Source organism: Haliotis asinina, chromosome 6 (assembly GCF_037392515.1).
Source record: "Haliotis asinina isolate JCU_RB_2024 chromosome 6, JCU_Hal_asi_v2, whole genome shotgun sequence".
Lineage (NCBI taxonomy): Eukaryota > Metazoa > Mollusca > Gastropoda > Lepetellida > Haliotidae > Haliotis > Haliotis asinina.
The window spans coordinates 50,762,245-50,782,053 of record NC_090285.1 but is presented as its reverse complement, the minus strand read 5'-3'; the positions used below and the strand labels follow the sequence as shown (position 1 = coordinate 50,782,053).

Genomic DNA, 19,809 nt, shown 5'->3' with positions numbered 1-19,809 from the left:
CCATAATAGAGCCCACCACCGGGATAAAAGACGGAAAGTATACAGAAAGACACCACCACCAGTCTACTTGTTGCAGCTACAATGTCAAATGATCGTTCGTCAAATGATCGTTCGTCAAATGCAAGGGTAGCTCAATCGGCTAGGGCACTCGTGCCTTGCCCACTGGTGAGAACTGACTGGCCAAACCGAGCACGCTTGCTTGACAGTCTGTCTAACTGATAATGACGGATTAACGTGCTCGGTCGGCTCCAAATAGCCGCGGAGCAGATCTCCTCAATGGGCAAGGCAGACGCATATGCCTTAGACGTCGCCACAGCCCTAACCGAATGAGCTTTCAAACCTTCAGGGGGCGTACGACCTTTCGAGGTGTATCCCATACAAATGGCAGAGACAAGCCACCTAGATATGGTCTGCTTGTTCGCCGGAAGGCCAGCCTTGCCACCACCATAACAGCAGAACAATTGATCATTCTTCCGAATGTCTTTTGTTCGTTTGATATAAGCCTTAAGGGTCGTACGGACATCTAAGACGTGAGCACGTCGAAGAGAGGTACCAGGCGGCGAAGGCTGCGTGAAAACAGGAAGCTCAATAGGCGCCGTAACGTGAAAGGTGCTATCTCTCTTAGGACGGTAAGTATCTGGCAATCGAATGCTCGCTCTGTCTTTGTGAAACACCGTTAATTCAGGGTTGGCGGACATAGCGTGTATGTCGCCTACCCGCCTGCCAGAGGTTACCGCCACAAGAAAAGCAGTCTTCCATGTCAACAGCTGGAGGGACAGAGCCGACAGGTTGTGAAAAAGAGGACTGGACAGCCAATCAAGAACGACTGGCAAGTCCCACGGGGGACTAATCCGCCGGACAGACGGACGGATTCTGTCCACGCCTGCAAGGAAGCACTGAACTAGAGGGTGCTGCCCCAATAATGCACCATCTACAGGAATGTGGAAGGCAGAGATTGCCGTGGAGTAACCTCTAACTGTAGAAGCGGCCAGACCGGCTTCCAGTTTAGATTGCAGAAACTCCAACACAGATACTAGATCTGCAGAAAAGGGATCGAAAATCCCCCTGTCGACACACCAGCGCGCATAACAGGCCCATCTATCCTCATATTGAACGTTCGTCGAATCCCTCTGCAAAGCCAGAATTGTGTCTGCAACTGGTGCAGGAATTCCTCTCGCACGGAGGCGACTCCGGACAGCGGCCAAGCCACCCACTGAATCCTGGGATTGGGGTGTGGCGCTCCGTTCTGGGATAGTAAGTCCGGTCGAAAGGGTAATAGAACAGGAGGCTGAGCCAGAAACCTGAGAATTACGGGAAACCCTCTTTGAGCCGACCAAAGCAGTGCCAGAAGCACAAGCAGCCAAGCCGGTTGTGCGGTCAGCTGCAAGAGGACTCTTGAGATGAGAGGAACTGGTGGGAACCCCACAGCACTCTGTCTGTCCAATCGAGCAGAAAGGCGTTGTTGGCTTATCGCTCTCGGATCTGGTATCCTTGAGCAAAACACAGGAATCTGATTCGTCGCCCCAGAGGCAAACAGATCTACCTGGAACAACCCGAACTGGGAAATAATCCCGAATATCCCCCGATGCAGCATCCACTTGTGTGGGGCTAGTATACGTCTCGATAGCGCATCTGCGCGGACGTTGTCTATGCCCGGGAGAAAAAAGGGGAGTACCCGAATGTCGAACTGGTCTCACCACAGCAGAAACTGCCACGCCTCCTGAAGGAGGGACGGAGACACTGTGCCGCCTTGCTTCAGGATATACGTCATAGCGGTCTGGTTGTCCATCTCTAGGCGAACCACTTGACCCCGCACTGACTCCACAAACCTCTCGAAAAACCCGGCGGACTGCTCTCAATTCCAACACATTGTGTAGGGTAACTTCATCCTCAGCCCAACGGCCGAGACCGATAGTTCGCCCAGGACGCCCCCCCAGCCTGTGAGGGAGGCGTCCGTCTGAATCGAGAGGGAAGGTGTCGGTGTCTCTAAGGGGATCCCCCTGGACAGATTTCCGACTTCCGTCCACCACCGCAGGTGAGGAATCAACCAAGCGGGAGTCTCGAGAATAGTCTCGTAGCTCTCCGAATGGGACCACAACTGGGCTAATGCCTGTTGAATGGGTCGCATTCTCAACCTCGCATGCCACTGTAGCCGCCATAGTGCCCAGCAAATGAAGCCAAGTTCTTGCTGTGGCTCTGGGGAACTCGAGAAACTGAAATACAGTTCTCTGAACTTTGACGATTCGGTCCCTTGAACCGTGCCCCCAAGAACACCAGATCCTGTGTAGGGGTCAGGTCTGATTTCTTGAGATTGATGATCCAGCCGAGCTTCAACAGGATGTCCATCACTTGTTGTGTGGCATCACGTGATAACAGGAGCCCGAGGGCCCTCAAAAGCCAATCGTCCAGGTACGGATGACAACATCTGCCCTGTGACCTGGCCAGCTGAGCCGGAATCAACATAAGTTTGGTGAACACCCTCGGCGCTGTGGAGATGCCGAAGGGTAGAACCCGAAACTGATAACACTTCCCGTCGAACGAAAAACCAAAGGTATTTCTTGAACTCGGAGTGTATCGGAACATGGTGGTAAGCGTCCTTGAGATCGATTGACGTGAGCCAATCCCCTGTCTCTACGGAAGAGATCACTGACCGCAGTGTCTCCATCCTGAAGGACGGAACCTCTATGAACTTGTTCAGCCCTTTGAGATTCAAGATCGGTCTGAACCCTCCGTCCTTCTTGGTCACAAGGAAGTACGTGGAATAAAACCCGTCTTCTTGTTGACCTTCCGGAACCATCTCGATGGCAGCCTTGTCCAGTAACGACTGGACCTCGGCACGGAGGACCTCTGCTTTTTCCCGGGAGAACGGCACCGGCGTGTGCCGAATCCCTGAGAAGCGTGGAGGGTCTCGCTTCCACTGTGGCATATGGCCATCCCTGACTGTGGACAGGACCCAGGGATTTGAAGTAACTGCCTGCCATTCCGAAAGGAATAGTGACAGCCTGCCGCCTACAGGGACTTCTGGCGCAAGGTAATGTACCCCCCACCGTCGGCAGTTCTCCAAATGTTTAACAGGAAGCCGGAGTAGGCTTGCCTTTGCCCCGAAAAGGCTGCTGTTGCTGCGACTGCTGCAACGCAGGCCCCTTGCCTTTGCCTTTCGCCCTCTTGCTACGTTTGTGCTGCAGCGGAGCAGTCCACTTAGCACTTTCCTTCGCCGGCGCCGAAGGGTAAGCTGAAGCAAGAGTGGGAGGCCGTTGGCGAGACGAGGAGGGTTGCTCTAACAAGAGCTTAGAGTCCTTGAAAGTGCTAACAGCCTCCACAGCCTCCCGCACAACCTGTAATGCCCCAGGGAAGAGGGAAGATCCCAACCTGTAGGGCAGAGCCAGGAGTGCCTGTTGGGTAGCGGGAGAGTACCTGGCTACGGATAGCCATAGCCGACGCAACCCCATGACGGCCCCCATCATCTGGCTAGCACAGCACCCGATGCTGTCCCTCGCCAGATGAGAGTGCACGTCCGTAAGCTGCCGACCCAACATTGCCGACGGAGAGTCGTCAGCAGTGCTCCCAAAAGCTCCCAACAGTGATCCAACAGCTGCCCCTGCAAAGCAGAAAGGTAAGCTGAATGGACCACTACTCTCAGCTGCTGGGCCGCACACCTATATTGCTCCTCAAAGGAACGATAGGTGGACCTTAGCACTGGAGCGGCCATGGAGAAGGGCGACGGCCGCCAAGGAAGAGGAGGAGGACCCCCCCAGGGTGACCGAGGCTTACACACACTCGTCCACCACCGGCGGTTCGAATAGCGAATCCTCATCCAGTTGATACCGGTGGCTAATCTCCGGGAGATCAAAGCGCGACCGGGTACCCGAAAGGAGCGGATTCACTACCTCCCCGACCAGCGATGGGAGCAGGCGCAACCTCGCCTCGGCGACCTTAGTAGGCGCGAACGCCTCCCCGGGGAGCCGAAACTCCAAGGGGTCGGACTCCGACACAGGAATAGAAACCTGAGGTAAGACCTCGGCAATTTTCACTCTAACCTGTCTGAGGGACGAACCGAACGAGTACGTGACCTCCGACTCGCACTCCTCCCCAATCCCCCCCTCCTCGATATCCATCTCCTCATGCTCCTCAGACAGGGAACCTTCACCGTAAAGCGAACCTATCGTGGGCGCTACTGAGACGGAACTCGAAGGAGCAGAGAGACTAAGAAGGGCCGAGCTGCTAGGTTCGCCCCTGCCAGAACCCGAACTAGGTCGCCTAGGCAACTGGGGCAAGCCCCCCACCAGAGGGTGACCCGAGAGCCCAGGAAATGGATAGGATGTCGATGCCCCCAGCGGCTGGGCAGCACTAGGCTGCCTGCCCACCGTGGCACTAGGCGCGCTGACCGCGGTCAAGCCGCCGACACCGGGCGTCGTTGCCCCACTTGCCCCACGGGACAAGCTGGGGTCAGCTGCCCTTGGCACATCCGCCTGAACGCCCGAAGCGCAGGACGGCTGCCCAGAGGGAGGAGCGTTCTCCGAGCCTAAGCCCGGACCGCGGCCTCCCTCAACTGAACCACCATGGCCGCTCAATGAAGATCAGGCGTCCAGTTCCTTTCGGAAACCAGACAGCGCCGAATCTATCATTGATTCTACCGAAGACATCTGTTGCTGAAACAAGGCATTAATTGAATCAACAGAGATTAATGGTGCTTGCGAAGTAGGGGTAGGTGCTGAGGATACAACGGCAGAAGAAGGGGAAGGGTCCCTAGACACCCTGGCCTTCTTAACCGACCCCTCCGAAGAAGAAGCTGCGCCTTTCTTTTTGTGGGAGCGCTTAGATGGAGGGTCCTGAGCCCAGATATCCCCCCGCCTTCAGTCGGTTGGAATAGAACAAGAAGTCCGCGTGTCTAGACTTTCTGGTCTGAGGGGTAAACCCCGCGCATACATCACAAGACTGATCGTCGTGATGACATTCCACTAGGCACCTTAGACATACATCATGCAGGTCTTTAGCCGGAATGGAGGATTTGCATGTTGAGCAGCTTTTTTTTTATTTAAACTGCAAGGCAACAAATAACCTCCTAGTGTTGCGTAATAAACAACAATAAAACAAGACACGCATGGGCGCAAAGCTAAAACTAAAATTATGTACATAGTTAAGGTAAAAGCTAAGTGCCACGACACCATAGTTTACGACATATTTTTATAAAAAATAGTAGTAAATATGGAGATAACATGAATAAAGTACATAAAAGCATAGCTAACACAAGCTTACTTTTTTTAAAAAAGACCGCCATAAAACTAAAAGTTTTGGCGGGAAAAAAGGTTTGCCTTCCACCATTATGCTAACCATGTGGCTACCAACAGGGACGGCAAAAGTTACAACAGTTTGACAAGTAAACTGTAAAAAATGATTCCTAATGCGCCCGTGTGTCTAATAAAGAAACCATACATACAGTTTGAGCCTCTGAGGTACTCATCTTAGTACTTGTCTTTGTCTTTGGTAAGCAAGAGTCTCTGTGAAGGCTGAAGCACGTCTGCATAGGCGGGCGGGCGGGCGACAGAAAAGGAAGTGTTTTGCTGGAGGCCATAGTCTGAAGAGTTACCTGCTCTTGGCTGTCACGGGGCCAGGGGCCCTGTAGGGGTGGTCTCACAAGACAAAAACGATGTTTTTTGTTTTGTATATATTTTATTGAAAAAATATAGTTACAACTGTCGCGAGAATTTAAAGAACATTTAAATGCTTATAAGTACCCCAAGGAGGATCTCTATGAAAAAGAAGCAAATACATGTCAGATATTTAAACATAGTCACCATCTCTCTCACCTAATTCAGCATAAGGTTTAGCTTTAAGTGCACAAAAACTTTATAATTGTAGCAACCCCTGCCACAGTATCACCACAACAGAAGCAAATACAAGTCCTACTTAAAGTTGGCCTATTGAAGTCCATCCTCGACTTACCGATCATAGTTCTCAGCCCCTTCCTCAAGGCCAGGCAACAGACCCAGTAGAAGGCCATTGAGTCCAGGCTTGATGTGCTTGCCAAGAGGCACGAAGTGTTTCTCATACACAGTCAGCAATACCGGCTTCACACTCATGGCAGCATGGCTGAGCAGAGGAAACATGCCCGCACTGTAGATGAACAGATCCACTGCCAGACGTTGTGTTCCTATACATTTGAAGATGATGTCATACGTTTCCAGGGCCTTCAGATGAACGCCGCTTGGCAGGGCAGGGTGTAGGCACTGAGCAAGGCGTTTACCTATTGTCACTTTCTTAGGTACTACTGGGTACTTCATGTGTGCCAACAAGACCTGTATGTAACAGTGAGTTGAAAGGTAATGAATGAGTCAGTTCATTTTTTACATTTAAATGAATTCCGGCAATATACCAGCAATATCTTGACAGGGACCCCAGAAATAGACCTTTTTAAGTCTTGATGAGTCATTATTCCATTAACAGACCTGCAAGGGTAGAATAATGAGTTATCTACTGTCCTTATCTACCATAATTATGGAAAATGACACCATTTCAAAATCTGGCATGAAGGAATAGGAGTGAGTGAGTGAGTGAGTGAGTGAGTGAGTGTGTGTGTGTGTGTGAGAGAGAGAGAGAGAGACAGAGAGAGGGAGGAATAAAAACCACTGGTTTACACAATGTACTCATGTGGGGAATCAAGCCAGCTCATCTTCGACGTGATAAGCCAACATTTTACCCACTATTCTACCCCATCGTCCCTGCTGACAGGAAGTGAGACTGTGAACAGTGTTCAGGACTCATTAGCTCAGCCAGCTTTTCCACATGAAGCAGATGCCAGACATGTATCAGCTGGTTGTGCCTCAGTATAAAGAATGGATTATTATCTATGCAAATCCAGGGTTAGAACTCACATGCTGCCTTTGTTCATTGTTTAACAGCCATTTAGAAATGATGCAGACACATGACAATCAGGGCTGTAATGTTGTATTGAATTATCAATGCATCACAATTATGTCCCCTAAAATTGTACCATATCAAATGAAACTGTACGGTTGATGTTAGTATGATCGTGACGATTATGGAAAATAATCAGTCAAATGTCTGGAAACATTCCAGCTTGTAACATCTGCACCCACTGTCCGAAGAAGTTTGAATAACTGATCATGTTGACAGTTGCACTAAATATTCATCATTACCCAGAGCAATATAAGCTTGATTAACTAAATGTGAATATTCTATGCTGCAACTTGCAGAAATACCAGCTAATGGTAACCATGTCATCAGAAAGCCCTAAGCATATATACTACAGGTCAAATATCTGTGTTTTATGTGGACTTTCATTTATTGAGGAGTCAGTGTCATTGACTGGAGAATTTTTAAAGTCCTGCAAAACCCTAAACAGTAAACACTGTCAGACTGGTTAAATCTCTTCGATTGTCTTGCGTTTGATTGGACGGTCATAGGTCATTCAAAGGTTACCTCACACAACCAGCTACTAGCGTTTGTTAGACTCAGTATAGGAGTGTACTGAATAATACTGTGACTAAGTTTACTTTAACTGTTCCATATGTTTACTAGTCTTCATGGCCACTGCCTAGAGTCATGTCTACTAACCTTGTTCAGTTTGGCGAGTGCGGAGATGAGGTCAGCCCATTCGCTGGTGTTCTCAAAGCTACGCAGAGCCTTCTCCACCTGGCTGATATAGTTGCGATACTTGGAGTCCGACAGTAATTCGCACTCCTCAATCGTCAGCATACTCATCTTGATGCTTTCTTTCCTCTCTAGTACTGAAACAAATGGATGGAGTTAAACAGGTTGCATGTAGTGATCAGTTGCAAACAAACAATCGGCATTCAAATAAACTAATGAACAAACAGAATTCCACAAACACTCAGTAATCAGCAAACAGAATTCCACAAACTCGGCATTCAAAAAGCAGAATTCATCACACATTCAGCATTCAACAAGCCTAATTCCATAAACCCTCAGCATTCAACAAGCAGAATTCAGTACACCCTCAACAGTCAACAAACAGAATTCAACGAACCCTCAGCATTCAACAGAATTCAAAACACATTCAGCATTCAACCAACAGAATTCAACACACATTCAGGATTCAACAAGAACACTTCAACAAACTCAGCCTTCAACAAACACAATTCAACCAACTCTGATAATTCTATAAGAGATTTCAGAGCTAGTGCAAGTCAAACAAAATAGTTAGCACTGACTTAAAGGTCACATGCAACCAAAAATTCATAATTAAAACATAATTAAAACACAGTTATCACTTATTCATGATATATAAAATGCATTAAGAAAAAATTATAAGTGTATAATTGCATATCTAAAGTGCAATATTTTGTACTTGGGTTTATCTCCCACGAAACGAAGCAGCAGCGATATACCAAACCCAGTCAGAGCCGGTGAGTGTTGACTCAAGTGTAACAAAACCTTTTCATTGGTCACTGGTTCATTTGCTCTTTGTTTATGGCTTATAAGCCTGATATGTGTTAATTTCAAATTGCATGTGGTTAATAATTGAAGTTGTGCATTGCATATTGTCATTAACAGACAGGCAGGCAGAGGTGTATATAGGTGTCAATAAACCAGACATTGAGTTTTCTCTATGACAGTGTCTGCTTATCACAATCAACATGTTTTTTTTATGTAACGAGCTGATTAGTTACTTGTTTGTGTATACAACCAAGATAAGACTACAGGTCACAACCTCATGCTCCAGGCAAGCATACTGTTTCAAGCTCCGCAAACCTATTCACTGTGCATGCATTATGAGCGCAGCGTTGCATAGCTGTTGAAACCACTTTTGCCCCCAGCGCTGGGGGAAAATTAGGGTATCGTTTGAACTCCGGGCTTTTTTGCATCACATTTTTTCCCAACTTTATAGGTTGATTTGGCAGTTTTGATGATTTGTTTCGGTAAGTGCATACCACAAGGTATCAGAATCTGCAAACTTGTGTTTTACGTAACATTGTGACCTTCAAACACAATTAACAGTCACTGTGCCAGCCACTCAGTCTAATTGGTCCGGTTCGATGCCCCACATGGGTACAATGCGTGAAGCCCATTTTCTGGTGTCCCCTGCCGTGATATTGCTGGAATATTGCTAAAAGCGGAGTAAAACTAAGCTCACTCACTCACTCACTCTAATTTGTTGTATCAAGCAACCAGGATGGGTTCCAGGATATCACTAAATACCTAGAGTGTCAAGCACGTGTGTTTTTGTTCGACAGGACTTCCCCAACACATCAATACAGAAACTACTCATGATGCCTTTTACACCTTAAACACTTGTCCAGACGAGCTCAGGGTCATACATGACACCTGTTTAGATGAGCACAGGTACATATATAACACTTGTCTAGACGAGCACAGGTACATATGTAACACCTGTCTGGACAAGCACAGGTACGTATATAACGCCTGTCTAGACAAGCACAGGTGCATACATAGCACCTGTCTAGTGAGTGTGTTTAGTTTTACCTCGCCCTCAGCAATATTCCAGCTATATGGTGGTGGTCTGTAAATAATTGAGTCTGGACTAAACAAACCAGTGATTAAAAGCATGAGCATCGATCTGCACAAATGTGAACCAATGACGTGTCAACATAGTCAGCAAGTCTGACCACCCGATCCCATTGGTTGCCTCTTAGGACAAGCACAGTTACCTTTCAAGCATGCATTGCTGAAGGCCTATTCTACCCCTGACCTTCGTGGATCAACACCTGTCTAAATGAACAGGTACATACATAACACCTGTCCAGGCCACCACAGATACATATATAACACCCAACTAGACAAGCAGAGGTACTCATATAATACCTATGTAGATGAAAACAGGTACATAACACCTGTCTAGATGAGAACAGAAACACCTTTCCAAACAAGTGCAGGTAACTGACATCTGAATATGTATGGAGCATCAACTCCCACCTGTCAACATGCATGGCACAAGTTATTACCATATATATGGCACATGCATGAATTATTTGGTACAACATATTCCTGTGTATGCACCATATGCATGATACACATGACATAAGATGTTACTAAATGCTGAGTACTTCCAATATATGCCAGATTACCAACCCGCAATGGCTTATCATCAACAGCAATCTCAAATAACGTCTCCCAGTCCCAGTAGATACTGTGACATGCCGCTGATAGTATTGACCACTTCCAGCTGATGTACAGCATGGCGAGTTGAAAAACACTGAGCACTATATGTTAAAATAGCATATATCAGACACACAGACATGTCTCTAACAAGGCTTTAACATTGCTTTTAGCAATATTCAAGTAATATAAGGTCAAAAGACCATAGAACTGGGTGTCACATATTGTACCCTTATCAGATGATTGAATTCAGTGTCTTTGGGATGACAAGTGAAATCTTTAATCCGTACCCCACCTCCCCAGGTGAAGTCAATATTCCTGTAAAACTGGGAGTAGCTGTATGGGTGAATGAAAAACTAAGGTGTTAGTGATCCAGTGATCAGGTAACAACAAAACAGCCATTTACCACTAATGGATTCTAGCATGTGATGACTACCAGCACCAACATCATGTATTATTCAGCAAATCACACAATAAAATCTAACAATCAGGGAAAATGATACTGCCAGTACCTAGTATAATGTAGTCACCATCTTGATTACAAATAACAGTATTCTAGATCATCCTGAACTAAAGCATCAGGATGCTACAAACTGTCACATATTTTCATCAAAGATACCCACTTCAAATTGTTTGTTATGTTAAATACTACTTTCATCTTGTGTTGTTGTCCAAATCCTCTAGATATAAAAGAACTCACACACTCACTGAGACTGGACTCAGATGACCGTTATCAAGGAAATGCTTGTTTCACCACAGTCCTTGAACATCACTAAGATCACTTGAACACTTCCTGTTGACACAATCAGAAGTCACACACTACATGAACTAAGATGTTTCATCTTGTCAGTATGCCTTTCAAAGAAGTTGAAATAACATGGTTATGGGTGGGGGACACCAGAAATGGGGTTCAGATACTGCTCCCATGTGGTGAGTCTGAGCGTGACAAGCAAACAATTTAACCACTAGGCTACACCATCACCCTGGGGTGTCAACCAGTCCTATCTGTTACTTTTCCTCAACAATTCTAGAGTGTTCTTCTCGTAGTTTCAGAGCAACAGATAAGGGACTTACATGCACAATGTACGAATAAAAATAAATTATGTACAACATACCGGTAATATAAAATTTTAAGCGTATCATGTACGCACATAAATGACTTTGTACACATACCATATATAAAGTTTAATAGTTGAAAAGTTCTTTAATATCATTCATAACAAATCACATCACCGGCTCACTCACACAAAAATATGTCAGTACTCCTTCAAAATTCTCAGTACACCTCTACTTGCAATATGAAATGTAAGTCCACCATCACCCCCTGATGTTATCCTCTGAAACCCTAAATATAAGGTATCCCTTTTCACCTTACCAACCACTTTAATGAAAAATAGTTTGAAATTGTTTAAAATTATATTTTCATGTATATCATGCTCACTTCACAACTTACCACGTATTTTAGAACAAATATTCTAACCAACATCATAAAAACAGAAAACTAGGCAAAGTGAATTACTGAACAAATAATATGGTTAAAAACGTTAAAGACTGCACCACAAGAACCAGATGCATAACCTCTTTCTGATATCAACGACAAAGCCTATAATTCCGAGTACTAGGAAACTGTCATGTAAACGTTCTTTAACTCTGACAGCTCAATCATAATGACAATAATATAAACTGAAAACAATCCTAAGACTGACAAGTGGATTACCAAACGCAATTGTTTAAAGGAAATATTAATAACAAATACTGTTAAAAATTCATGAGTGAGTGAGTGAGTTTAGTTTTACACCGCCCTCAACAATATTCCCATGATTCCAGCTATATAGTGGTAGTCTGTAAATAATCGAGTCTGGACCAGACAATCCAGTGATCAGCAACATGAGCATTGATCTGCGCATTTGAGAACTGATGACATGTGTCAACCAAGTCAGCGAGTCTGACCACCGATCCCATTAGTCGCCTCTTAGGACAAGAATAGTCGCCTTTTATGGCAAGCATGGGTTGCTGAAGGCCTATTCTACCCCGGGACCTTCACGGGTCTAAATAATCATGATGATCACTTGACGTGATTTAGTAACCTATTTGTCCTTTACACCAAACATGAATCTGCAATGCCGTCTTTGCTTAATGTTTTAATGCCACACTCAGCAATATTACAGTATTGTGACAGAGGTTTAAAAATTGTCACGTCTAGTCCAGTGACTGACATCAAGAGCATCAACAAACCAAGCCAGCGAGTCTCAAATAATACCTGCCTCTTACAACGGACCTGGCTTTCCTCTGCTTCTACAATTGGGTGGGAACATTAATATGTTCCAACAAATTAATTAAACTGATTGCCTGATAGATAATTTCAAAACAGAGGACTAAAAATGTAACCTCTCACCAGTCACTATTCCAAATAATAATTCCATTATTAATCTTGTGTCAGTAAGGACAACTTGCAGAAGGCATCGAGAATCAAATGGACAAGATTTCCCTGTCAGCAATTCTTTCATTGTTTTGTGTATGCTGTAGAACAAAGTAAGGCAACATTTTCTATTTTGTTATTTATTTACAGTGGGTGCCACAAAAATTTGGAACTTGGATATCATTGTTCATTATGCTTATATATAATCGATCAACAAGTAAGAGCATGGAGATATTTGTATTTGATATGATAATTCACCCATATGGTACACAGATTCTCGCATATGATTTGCTTTCAAACTGCTGAACCATTATAAAACAAAACATTTCTGAAAACATGTTTCTCCTATAAACATGATAAAAGAATAGACACAAAGAGTCCACCTGTATAGCACAATGCTAATTATACAGAATTCTAGATCTTGAATAAGTTTGTAAAGTAATAACTATTCACCAAAAACAATGTTACAAGTATTTCATCATTTTTATCATTGCACCAAAAAGACATTTTTGAACTGTGCGTATATCTAGATTTGCTAATCAACAAAACATATTAGCTGGAATTTTAATGGTTTGTTCAGTGTATCCTTGGAGCAAGGCTAGCAGAATTCCTGCAACATACATACATAACCCTGATTCATCATTCTTTCAGAGCTTACTGCTTGTTTTCAGTACAAGAAGAGCACATTCACCAATACAACATTACAAGGATGAATGTGATGGCGATAAGCCCCTTCGCTACTGTTAGTTTATAGGTAGACCACAACAAAACACCATCAGGACAATATATACCAGTATAGTTATATAAATATGGAGTGAGTGAGTAAGTTTAGTTTTACGCAGCACTCAGCAATATTCCAGCTATATGGCGGCGGTCTGTAAATAATCGAGTCTGGACCAGACAATCCAGTGATCAACAATATGAGCATTGATCTGTGCAATTGGGAACCGTTGACATGTGTCAACCAAGTCAGCGAGCCTGAACATCTGATCCCGTTAGTCGCCTCTTACAACAAGCATAGTCGCCTTTTATGGCAAGCATGGGTTGCTGAAGGCCTATTCTACCCCGTGACCTTCATGGGTTATATAAATATGGATGATCTGGTGAAGTCTAGTAGTGAAATATGGTTTAAAGAAGATATTCAACTTCAAGATTAATTCATGCATCACTGTAAGGGTTTTCCCCTTCATTGAAAGATTTAAAAAAATGACCAAGCAATTGATCATATGTTGCCATAATCAAACACAAATGATTTTGGAACTACTGTTTCAGTGTTTGAAACATTTCACAATTTAACATATCTTTGAAGTTGTCAGGGTTCAAAATGTGCATATTTCTTAGAAATTTCAGTTCACTAACTGAAAAGTCATGACAAAATATTTCTTGAAGACTCTCAGATGTTTATGTTCATGATATATTAGTCATCACTAAAAGTAGCAAGTTGCATCGTGTTATATTTATCTGCAATAACAACCTGGATAAGAAAATCTGAAATATGGCACTAATCAATTTCTTTTGATGAATGTTCCTTCGCAATGAAGAAATTGTGAGATTTCAACCAGTTCCCTACACTACATCATTGTAAAATATAGACATGCATGTGTAGCAGGGTTTGGAGTCATCCCACAGATGACATCCTTACCATGTCAGCTTGCTGACAGGGTTAACCTCTTTTGGTCATGTGGACAAGGCATCCGACTTCAGATCGGAAGATCCGCCGTTCGAATCCCAGCACACCACCCGGAAATTTTGTGGCCGCTACATATGCACATATGTAGGTAGCTATTCATGGCAGGAAGAAAGGGGAAGGAGCACACTCTTGAGAAAGAGGGTGAGTACACTTCACTTTCACCCATTTTCATGGGTCATTTAATACACTTTCATGACAGAAAAGGGGGTGCGCACCGCTGCAGCTCCTATCTGGATCTGCCTATGCCATTTGACTGACCTGGACATGAGTCGTTTTAGTGCTATCCCACCGAGATACAAAAACCACAGGGTAACATTCACTAACAATCAGACAGGGAAAATAGACTTTAAGCCAACTGTCCTTGTTATACATACTCTCAGTGAAAATCAGACCCATGAACATCCAGGGTAGAACTCATCGCCAGTAACACAAGCTAGTTGCAAGAAGTGATTTACGTGATTGGGAGATCAGACTTATTGACTTGGTTGACACATCACTGCACCGTGATATTGATCACTGGATTGTGTGGTTCAGACAAAATTATTTACAGACCGCCATCATATACTGACATAGCTGGAATAATACTGAGTGTGGCATCAAACATAAAAAAAAGGTGAAGAGCACTAGGCAGGGTAACAACAAGCACCTTCTCATATAATGGGATAAAACCAGAACTTCCAGAGTTCCAGCTCACATGAAAACCACTCTATCCAGTAGACCACAAAGGTAGTTTCAGATTGACCTGCATCATCATTGTGTCCCGAGGTTTTCCAGATGTTATAATACATCACAAGATTGTATGAATGAGCCCAAACAAAATGACCTGTCACCCAACACACAAAAAATTACTAATGCTGGTTTACTTTTCATCAGCTAAGAGTGTCACTGGACTCATTTACACAGAATGAGCTGTAGAGGTATAATGATAATGAAACCAATCATTTTCAGATACACCATTACATCACACTATTGTTGTTGTAATCAATGAAGATCCTTGTTAGAACTGGTCTTCAGTAACCAATGCTTGCTGTAAGAGGTGGTGACTAAAAGGATGGGTGGTCAGCTTAACTGACTTGGATGTCATACAATATTGCTAAGTGAGAAGTGCGACATTCCAACTAAACAACTTTTGTTTCTATAATTAATTCTGAGTCAGAAATTCACTAAAAATATAAAGAACGAAATAAATACAAAAATTACAAATAATTGCTGCTGGAAGTAAAGGCAACAGATTCTCAATAGACCTGCAGTCATTACACATAATCAGTGACAATCATTCGTCACCAGATATCAACAGATAATCATGATTTCTCCACTTCTTACAAAATAATCCACATCAGACTCCATTGTGACCACCTAATAACCATTTATCACCTACAAAATAAACAAGGGGTACTGGAATTATGGTGTTTGTCAAGTAATCACTCAAACATGTTGATTCTGGAAGTAGAATCAACAGATTGTCATGATTTCGCCAGCTCTTGGTAGCTAATCCACATCAGACTCAAGGATCTACCTTCCTTGAGTCCTGTGTTTGAGGGTCCCTGGGACTCATACTCTTATTTTTCAGGGTCCTGGTTTACAAAATGGGGGCCTAGACACTTAAATATTATTTTCAATACTATGTTATGATATTGTTGCAAATCAGTAACTGTTATTGCATTGTGTATCATGATCATCACAGTAATTAAACTGCAAATGGTATGATAACCTGACTAGTACTTGATCAAAATATTAAAAAAAAGTATTTGGACTTTTTCTGCGTCACTGTGGACGTGCTAGTCTGTTTGTTATGTCCAATGTCAGTTTTTATCAGACAAAGGAATTTGCGTCCCCTAAATACTCTAGACTCCATCATCAGACCACCAAATAACCATTCATCGCTTACAAATTAATAAGTGGGAATCTCTCCTGCACAACATGGACACATGACATTACCACAAAAATGCACACGTTACACAAATCTCCTACCCATCATATTGTTGGTTCAGTATTATCCTTGACACCAGAGCAGGATGAGGAATACTGCCACCTGTTGCATGCCTGGCGCTAGTGAAAGCAGTGAACTCATGTCTAGCTGGATCATGTAACTTACACCACTTCCACATCACTGTTGTAACCCGGGAGAAAAATATGACATCTGGTGACCATGGCAACTGCTGTGATCTGATTAATGTTGTCATGGTTACAGATAGTTTTTTCAGTTGAAATGCTGATGCTAAATATCTTGTAAATGACATCTTCATTAGGTTTTTGTGAAAAATACCCTTCAGTCATCAGTGAGTACTAACACATAAATTAAGAATATAATGTGGGGAACTATAGCACACAAGTTTGGATAAATATGTCGAAGAATTTCCTTGACTTGTCAAATTGATAATTGAACTAAAACAGAGTAAAGGGCAAAATAGACAATAACATAGGTACCAACAATATACATTGTCAAAAGAAGCAATCAGATAGTTCAGGCAGTCAAATTGTGGCTTGTGATCCAGCTAGGTAGAAGTGTCAGAATCGAGCCCACCTGTGACCGGTTGTAAAAACCCTGCAGCCAATTTTGTGTGCAGACCCTATCCGTGCTGTCACACACCCCTAGAGTACAGTACGCCACCCTGTGCACTTATGAACCCTTGAAATTTTGAATCTGTTGGTACATGACCAGATAATATCCACATGAATACATGCAAACACCTAGTTGTGGGTACAGCAACATGCAGTGAACTGTCTACCCAGCTGTGAGTGGGAAACAACGTTAGGATGAAAAAGCCACAATAAACTTGATGTTCCTAGAAGTAGCAAGACTTGTATCCTCCCAAGTGAGTTGAGATTGAAAACACAATGGGCCACTGAGATTGACATAGTTCTCACGTAACTCAAAACCATGCTTATGACTGACATGGTGCAACAGAGTTTTGTCCCACCACACTCCATTATTTCTTGACTGCTGTAACACAAATGGAACACTGCAGAATGTGACGAACCAACCATTCTCCACACACATACTGGTCCTGTGATCACAATGACCAGACAATTCAGTGATGATTATCTGTGTCTTATTCCACTTTATTTTGATGGAATGTGACTTGTTTTAACTCTTACAATACATGTACATGGTGACAGGTTTAAGTTCAGTTTGTGGAGCAGTGCCTTTGGATTCAGATAGTCATAGCGCTAAGATTACTTTGTGCAAATGGCCCCAGGGCCCCTTTTCTCGAAACGTTTGTAGCCCTAAGAATTCTTAACTTTGGTCATAGCCAATGTGTTAAGAATGGGCTTGAGAACTTAGTAGGGCTACGACAGTTTCGAGAATAGCTAGCCTGGTCTTTTGGTTTCTAAGTTCCTGACTTACACATGTGTATACATGTGTAACACTTTCATGATAACAACTACCATTCAATAGCTAGGATGCACATAAACAAGATTGGGCAAAACTTTATCATAACAATTTATTCTAAACTGAGAACTACAAATACAAATGACTTCAACATCACACAGTATATATTCTAGTTGCATTGATCATATTCATATGGGTCACATTTAATATCATGCGTTTCTTTTTGATTATGTCAGTGATAGAAATGTAATATGTGTTAAGGGTGCCATAGGGAACCAGACAGTCAATTTTGGTGTGCTTTTGTGATAAAGAGAACAGAATTTCCTGAACATTATGATGACAGCAAGATTTGCTCAGTTTCCCTGGAACCATAGACCAACCCACAAACTATGTTATTATCCAAAACATGTTTCCTGATGCAGACTGCATTCATAATGACCCATGTTAACTTGTGAGATTGCGAGTGTCACTGATCAACATTTTGATGGATGCAAAACATGTTTTGAATCATTTGAGTTGGTCAGATGGCTAAAATCAGCTGATGAGTGAGTTAAGGATTATTCTGCTTTAAGCAATATTCCAGCAATATCGCGTTGGGAACACAAGAAATTGGCCTTACACATTGTGTGATACCGATCACGGTAGTTACCTCTTACCACGTTTGTCATCGTATCGCAATTGCATAGAATGTTGCTAATGATGACGATCACCAGATTGTCTGGTCCAGACATATAGCTGGAATATTGTTCATTGCAACAATTCAGCCAACTTTTAAAACAACCAAATTTCCCCTCAAGCACCTCTTTAAAACCTCAGCCTTCAGTATTTCACGTCCATAAAAGTAAGGCAAGTAAAGTACAGTACTACTACTAGCAAAGCCAATACAATGTTGTAGGATTATGTTTTTGAGGGTCAACTTTTGGTTTGTAGTGTGGTTTTATGCCATTATGAGGTGTGTTGCTTCAGACAGGCATTGCAAATACTCACATGATGAATGCTAAAGTTACGGTTTTGTTTCATAAGTTAGTGACTTGTAATACAGTTGTTTGAGAGACTAGCAAAAAAAATAAAAAATTTTCTTAAGTATTTGAGAGAGTGAGTGAGTTTAGTTTTACACCGCACTCTGCAATATTCCAGTTATATGGCAGCGGTCTGTACATAATCAAGTCTGGATCAGAGAATTCAGTGATCAATAGCATGAGCATTGACATATGTAAGTGGGACCCAATAACATGTGCAAACCAAGTCAGCAAGCCTGACAACCCAATTCCATTAGTCACCTCTTACTGCAAGCATAGGGTACTCAAGATACATTCTTGGGTTCCTAAGCATACACACACCCTCTAACCTACACAGGTGCAGATCAAGCTGTAAAACAAGTCTGTAGGTGCCAAGTATTACCAAAACTAAACACTTGCCTACAACCTTCTCTTTTACCATTTCATATATACTCAGTGATCAAAATAACGGCCTGTCTGTGGTCAGTAAATTTTGAGTCGGGCTGCCTGAAAATTCTCTCCACCAGCCCAATTGTCTGGCTGAAATTTTTAAGGTTGACCTACTTTCAGTTCGCTCTCAGGACGATCATTCCATTTTAATTGTCATGTCATAGTTTGATTTAAGAAAGATGAATGAATGCTACGGGCATATTCCATAATTATACATGGACAATTCTTCAGCCAGTGAAGATAGCAAAACAGGCTGGCTTAGTAAACTATGCTATGATTGGACATCTGTAGAAACATGTTTCAATAAGAGCCAGTCAAAGAGAGAGTTACTTAAACGTGGGCAGGCAACTTTCAAGATGGGCAGGCAACATTTATGGGCCATCGGCCCGGTTGTCAGGTTGAGTTGAAAAAATATTTTAATCACTGTATAAACTGTCTAAATAAACAAAAAAAAGCTTGCAGTATTACTACAAAGTACTTACTTAGAATATGTGCGAGAGAAATAACAACTTCTCTAAATGGGAGTATGTCACTGGACATGATATTAATGAACAAAATAGGAAGAGAATCAATTCTATCCCATTTAGATGCATGAAAGTAACAAAACTACAGTGGTTCCAATATCAAATCTTACACCATATTATGGCAACCAAATGCCTTCTCACTAAGATGTGTTACGTAGACTGTACAGAATGCGGTTACTATTCTAAAGAAATGGAAGATGTCATATAGATATTCTGGGAATGTAACAAAGTGAGTTCCATCTGGAGAGACCTGGAAAGTTGGATATTGTACAAACTACAAAGTCTGGTTAAAATAT

The 19,809-nt window shown here is 43.0% G+C and overlaps 1 protein-coding gene across 2 annotated transcripts in view; it reads right to left on the bottom strand.

Annotated features, from left to right (window-relative positions):
• LOC137286389 (protein dopey-1-like) overlaps positions 1–19,809 on the bottom strand; it is a 60,749-nt gene that overhangs the window by 39,847 nt on the left and 1,093 nt on the right. Inside the window, exons 1-3 of one of the 2 annotated variants that reach the window (XM_067818228.1) lie at positions 16,179–16,282; positions 7,576–7,748; positions 5,944–6,296 (exon numbers count right to left, since the gene is read on the bottom strand). In XM_067818228.1, the coding sequence (XP_067674329.1) occupies positions 5,944–6,296; positions 7,576–7,748; positions 16,179–16,185 (533 nt within the window). In that variant the 5' untranslated portion in view covers positions 16,186–16,282. Of the gene's footprint in view, positions 1–5,943; positions 6,297–7,575; positions 7,749–16,178; positions 16,283–19,809 lie in introns of those variants that run through there. The other variant, XM_067818227.1, reaches the window with a different exon arrangement.